This window comes from Centruroides sculpturatus, unplaced genomic scaffold, assembly GCF_000671375.1.
Source record: "Centruroides sculpturatus isolate CEXI.00-Female unplaced genomic scaffold, Cexi_2.0 scaffold348, whole genome shotgun sequence".
In the NCBI taxonomy this organism is placed as follows: domain Eukaryota; kingdom Metazoa; phylum Arthropoda; class Arachnida; order Scorpiones; family Buthidae; genus Centruroides; species Centruroides sculpturatus.
Genome location: NW_019384859.1, coordinates 590,813 through 597,694, shown reverse-complemented (window position 1 = coordinate 597,694; position 6,882 = coordinate 590,813). Strand labels below are relative to the sequence as shown.

Below are 6,882 nucleotides of genomic sequence, written 5' to 3'. Positions count from 1 at the left end.
CCATTCCAAAAGATGCGTTCCAGCAGTGTTTCCAGCAATGGCAGGAACGCTGGGAGAAGTGTATACATTACCAAGGAGACTACTTTGAAGGGGATTAGGGTTTTGTACCTCAAAGTCAATAAATTTATTTTTGCCGACCAAAGGTCCGATACTTTTTGAACAGACCTTGTATAAAAAATCTTGTAATGTTAATAAAACTATAAATTATCATTCTTATATCCCAGATTATATAAAAAGGAATTCTTATCTTATGGAATTAAAAAATATATATACACATATAACTGATGATCATAATAAAAATATTAAACTTAAAGATTTAGAAATAAAAGGTATAATGAATGATTACCTAAAGTTTATTCTTACTAAATGGAAAACATGTTACTTAAAAAACAGATATAATATGAAGTTTAAAAATGAAAAAACATATAAAAGATTTCCATATATTAAAAATATTTTTGATTATTGTAGTAATAGCCTTAAAAATTATAACATTTGTTTGGCCCCATCTTTGACCAATAAAATTTCGCAGAATATACACAGATATATTGATAAAAGTAGTATTAATAATATGGATTGCCTAAAAAAAGCTGGTGTTGTATACAGGTTGGAATGTGATTGTCAAAATCCATATATGTACTGTACATAGGTGAAACAGGGTGCATATTAGAGGTTAGAATAAAAGAACATGAAACGGCCATCAGATTGAAGTACAATAATTCTCCGTGGTATGATCATACAAATAACAATAATTGTAAAATTAACCATAATAATATAAAACTTTTGCATTTTGAAAAAGATCTTTATAAAAGAAAATTTAAAGAGCATTTAGAAATAAGGAAACAAAAAAATAATTTAATAAATAACTCAGATGGTATGCAAATTGATTACCACTGGTATAAATTAATAGATGGTGCTAAAACAAGTTAAAACATGGTATAATTATGTAAAAAATCTTCCATAGTAATTCTGATACTGGTATATTTTTAATAATATTGTCTGTGTATCAAATAAATTTTTACCTACGTATGTCAATTTTTACTATGTTAACAATTTTTTTATTACGTCTGTTATATACCCATGTGTAAAAAAAATTTAAATGATTGTGAGTAATATGGAAATTTGTTTGTTGGAAGTTAAGGTTGTTTAATTTTAGATGTACAGTAATACCTCGACTTACGCAAACCCAGAGTTACGCGATTTTCAAATCTCATCGATTTGTCTTTTGTTTGAGCACTAAGCAACTCTCGATTACTCAATCCCCCACACCATTGTTCAGCTTACATGTTCAGATGTGTCGCGTGGAATCGACACATAGCCACAATTTATTTTGTGTTATTTATTTCTGTGTTTGTTATATCTACGGAGACTTGAGAGACTCTATGTGGTGATTTCTTCTAACCGCGAACGAATCAAAAGACGAGATAAGATTAACGAGAACATTTATTAGCTTACATACATCTGACTTGGGTTTTACACAAATTGCAAAATTATACTCCGACTTACGCGAATTTGACTTACACGGTTATCACTTGCTCCCACCTATTGCGTAAGTTTGGGGTATCACTGTATATTAATACGGAATGCACAATTTTATGTTTAAATACAGGTTATTGGATGAGGAAGGTTTGCCCTCCCAATCCCTATTTTGAAAACAAAAAAGAATTTTTTGTAATTTACATAATGTGGAAATGTAAGTGTTTTTTATGATTAGTTTGTTTCTATGGTATAACATAGTCATATTTTAATATTTCTTGTTTATTTGAACTAGCACTGAGGAGGCGTTGGCATACATTATACCAACCCGAAATATATTTGTAGTTCAATGGAAAATAAAAAATAATTTGCTGTGAGATACCAGAAATTGCTGTGAGATACGTCTACCAAAGTGTGTTTTTTTTATTATTATTATTACAGAGACAGATTTACATTTGTAATACTATAATATAACAAACATTAAAATGAAAACCATATAGAGTTTTGTTATTTCAGCCTACCATTGTCATGTTTTTTATCACAATACTTGGATGGTACAAAATGACAGTTTCATTGGTCAAGTAGAAAGCAATTGAAAATATCTTAAAAATTTTAAGATATATTTTTTTTTCTAATGTTAGCTCTAACAAACGGTTCCATTCACAGCCAAATATCAAATGGTAATCTGCCAACAAATCAAATTTTGCAAAAAATAGACCAAATATTTAAATTTGGCACCCTTGAAAATCACTTAAAACATATTTTGTGCTCATAGGTAATCTTGTATTATGCAATTTTCCTATTTGAATGCTACCATACCTATGGTTTGATAGAAAGAAGGTATTGCTGTGGAAGGGGGATGAAGTTAATTTGACCAAAAGTAATAGTTGACCTCCTCCTGAAAAAGAAGATGGTTAATGACTACTACTTAATACTGGTCTACTATTAATATTTGAAAAATGATGTGTTGGATAGGTTGTGATGGCCCTATTGCTAACCTTAACATTTGAAAGACTTTTTTATTTAAACAAGTCTTATAAGACTTGTTTAAATAAAAAAATTCCTTAAAGATGCAAGAATAATTGTATTTTGTGATCCCGTAAAAAACTGGTGAAACCAGGTTGAAAAAGTAAAGCTTAGCAAAAACATCTAAGTAAAGGAAACGTTTGAAAGTTGTGGCATAAGCACACTAGAAGCAGATTTGACAGTAAGACTCAGCATGTGAATAAAGTGCATATTACACAGATTACAGCTACAGGAAATATTCAATGAAGCAACGTCACCATGATAATAAATAGGAAAAATAAACATTGGCACAGAAAAATACTTCCAGCTCTACTTTGAGCCTTAAAATCATTACACGTACATTAATTTGGCTGGCTGAACATTAGAACATCTTAATCAGTATCAGTGAAATAAGTTTGGGGCAATGCGTTTGTGTGTTAATGTGGGGAAAATGAAATCAGGGTATTCGGGTTTCCTGGTAGTTAAGTATGTCCTCGTAAATATTGCATTTATAAAAAATTATTAGAATTGCTTTGGTTTATTTGATTACAGCAATGCGACATGTGAACAATCTGCCAAGGAGGATACATCCCAAAAAGACTTTTATGTAAAGCTGGCCCCCAATTTAAATGTTACTAATGCAAAGAAAACCCAGAAAACTCCACATGGCCACTCCGTTGGCCACTCCGTGGGTTAACACATGGCCACTCCGTTGGCCATGTGTTAACCCACAACTGAATACCGGTGTTTGAGTTTTTATCCACTCAGTTAATGGAGGGTACTTATTGGTCTGCAATTTGAAAAAATTATAGACCTATAAATTACCACTGTTGTTTGTCCTTCTCAGTGCTTCCTTAATTTTGAGAACAGAGTTAGATACATGAAAGTTGAGACCAGACATGGAAATCATAAGAGAAAGAGGACCAGATTAACTATATGTGAACTTTGAATTTGTACTGCAAGTCATATTATTTCAGAAATTTTTCCTGAACAAAGTTAGATACATAACTGGCACAACTCTATTGCTAACAGGAAAAGTATGACAGTAAAAATAATGCTTTGTGAATATATTTAAAATGTTTAATATTAAAAACAGTAATATTTTAAAGAATCTATAGAAGTTAAACATAATAGAACATATATTTGAACATTTAAAATTTATCAGGCTTAATTACTTGTTCAATTATTTAGATTTTACATAATCATGGTGGTATTCTATATGATATTTCGGAACAATGTAAAGTTGAAGGGTATGATAGTTATATTTAAGAACTGTCAAAATAAGTTTAATTACTTTTAAAATAATTCAGCAAGAAGAAACAAAAAAATAAAACTTTATTAAATGAAATAATGATAAACTACAGATTTAGTTTTAGCCACTCACTTAAATATTTATACTATAAACTAATAAGAGTTGATTTTTGAATTTGTTCAACACTTTTCAACAATTTATTGAAATAAATATAAGATGCCGTACAGAAGAGATTGATCAAATGTCATCAGAATATGACATTTTATTAGTCTCTTCTATTGTTTTAAAGAAAATTTTTAAAACATTTACTTTAAAGCTTCAGGTTTTCTTCTATGATGTAGATTATTTCTTGTTAGTTTTTAAAACTTTCTGAAACAATTTTTTAACATATCATGTTATGTATTAAAAATATTCAGAATTTTAAAATTTATTTTTATTAATTGATTAATAATCAAATTTTAATTGTTTTAGCTATAATTATATTATGTACTGTACATAATAATAAACACAATTAGTTATACTTATCATGATATGAATATTATTTATTTATAAAGTATATGTTTTGATGATCATAAATGATATTTATTATAATATAGTTGTATACAGTTGTTTTTGATAAAAATCAGTGAAACAGAATTCAAAATTTTAATAATATAATATACAAAATATAAATATTACTAAAAGTTAAATATACACAATTTATATTAAGTATAAATTTTGTACATTTTTATTGTAATAAAAAATATAATTTTTGAATTTTTTATATTTAATATTTTTTTAAAATTTAAATAGTTTATATTTTTTATTAGTTATTTAATTATTACATAACTTAGTGTTTAAATCTAATTTAAATTTACATTTAACTTTATTACTATAACCCTATCTGACATAAAGGGGAATCCAAGTTAAAATTTAATATAAATCACAACACATTGTAATAAATTTTTACTTTTAATATTACATAATGGATTGTAACAAATATATACTGTATATAAATTAAAAAGTCAGTAGTTAACTTTACAATTAAATTATATTATATTTAGCATCTGTATGAACTTTTTCATTGTGGAGGGGAAGACACAGGTTCCTTGGGCTGACTTTCTCTTTGGTTACACTAGTGTCTAACTTAGTAGTATGTAATTAATTATTTGGTAGGAAAAAATACTACTAAATAATTACTTAGTTCTCTAGTTTGGCTTTGAATAGATTTTATAGTACACTTAATTATATTGTATGTTTTACATAAATTATAGATATTAGATAAGTAGAAGAATTAATAGAAATTCTATAAAATTAAATTAGTTACTTAATAAACTTATTGCAAATATAATAATTTTTTATTATAAATTTGAATTCCTGATTCCAGGTACTGCAATGGAAGCACTTCAGAGTATGCAAAGTTTTCTCAGAAGCAGACCGTCTAGTTTTCCAACCATGGAAAATGCTGTAGAATGGTGGTAAATTAAAAACTTTTTTCTGTTTGAAATAAATAAATGCATTTACAGTAATACCTCGATTTTCATTGACTTTGGTTAGCGTAGATTTCTTTCCTGCAAAAAATTTGTTTCAGTTTTCATCAGTTTCCTCAGATTTTGCTGGCATGTCCATGTGACCTCACTGCTAAGTTTGCAAAAACAAAGGGCGACCCATGCAATTTCCTGCTCAGTGTGGCATTGTTTTTCATTGTGTGAGCATTATCCCACGTATTTAGTGAAACAATTCCATTGCTTTCCTTTCCTTTTAGCTCCATCATGGAACCAAAGAAAGTTTCCAGAGCCAATAGCCCTTCGAATGCCATGTTTAAATGTTCATTTATTCTTTACATTAGTCTTTTTTATTCATTTTATATTAATTTCTTTTTGTTTTTAGTATTAAACNGTAAAATTGAAGAAAAATTAGACAGGTAATAATTTTTTCAGATTTTTCACACAATTAGGATTTTTACACGAACTAATTAAAAATCGATTGGTGCCTAATCGGCACTAGGCGCGTGCCGACGGGTTAAACACTATATTTATTCTCTATAAAATGTGTCTTTGGTATGTATTTTGGAGTGTCTAGAATGAATTAATTGGATATACACTGATTCATATGGAAGTAATTGCCTCAGTTTTCGTCAGTTTCGGATTTTGCTGATTGCTTTTGGACAAATTGACAAAAATCGAGGTATCACCGTATTTGGAAATGTAAACATTAAACATGAATAATTAACTATAAAATAATTGATTACTAATTCAAGATATAAGAATATAAAAATAGATACATTTTAATTTATTACAATTTCAGAGTTTCACGTTAAAAAAGGTGACTTAAAAATAATAATAAAACTCAATGCAAAATGATTTTAATATTGTAATAACTTAAAATTTAGTATTTTCTTGTTTAGCTTTATTTATATTGATAGTGCAATGTCATTTTTAAATGTAGAATATAAGAAAATTATATTGGATATTCAAAATATAAAAAATTTCTAAATACATACATACATATGTCAGGATAAATCGTCTGGACGTACGATTTTCCGCGCTTTTCTTGTTTTCAAACGACCAACGGACGTCATGGAGACGCGGATCCGGCGATGTCAGTAGTTTTGAAACTCGACCGCGGATTGGCTAGAAAACATCGTACGACCAGCAGACGTCCGATAGCGCTACTAATTGCTGATTGGTGGAATTACATTCGTTTCAATCCGTATAAAAGGATTGAGATTAGCGGGAAGTTTAGTTCGCCTAAAGCCCTGTTCACACTATGCGATTTCTAGCCGCGCAGGCGACTGCAACTGCAACAAGCGCGAGTCTTTTCGTGGTCTCACATTGTTCGTTGACGTTGCAACTCGGAAAGACGTGACCCTATAATAAACCAATAAAATTACATTAGCTTGTTTTTGACTACTTTCGTGAGTTTGCCGATATTTTAGGTTCTACTTCAGAGTATTTACGGAATTTTAGCCACTTATTAAAATAGCAAGCAATTCCTTTTCTGGAATGAATAAAAGAAAAAAGGCGATTATTTTAATAGAGCTGGCGAAAATACATGAAAAGATAAAATCTTCGATAAAACGAAGAATTGAAATCCCACAGGTATTCGTGAGCCTGAATAAGCTCGATCAATCTCGATTCTGTAAAAGTATTAATTCTCTGACTATCCGCCAT

General features: G+C 28.9%; 1 protein-coding gene across 1 annotated transcript in view; it reads left to right on the top strand.

Annotated features, from left to right (window-relative positions):
- LOC111630623 (protein phosphatase methylesterase 1-like) overlaps positions 1-6,882 on the top strand; it is a 66,742-nt gene that overhangs the window by 30,618 nt on the left and 29,242 nt on the right. Inside the window, exon 8 of the mRNA XM_023374754.1 lies at positions 5,097-5,187. Coding sequence (XP_023230522.1) covers positions 5,097-5,187 — 91 coding nt within the window. The remainder of the gene's footprint in view (positions 1-5,096; positions 5,188-6,882) is intronic.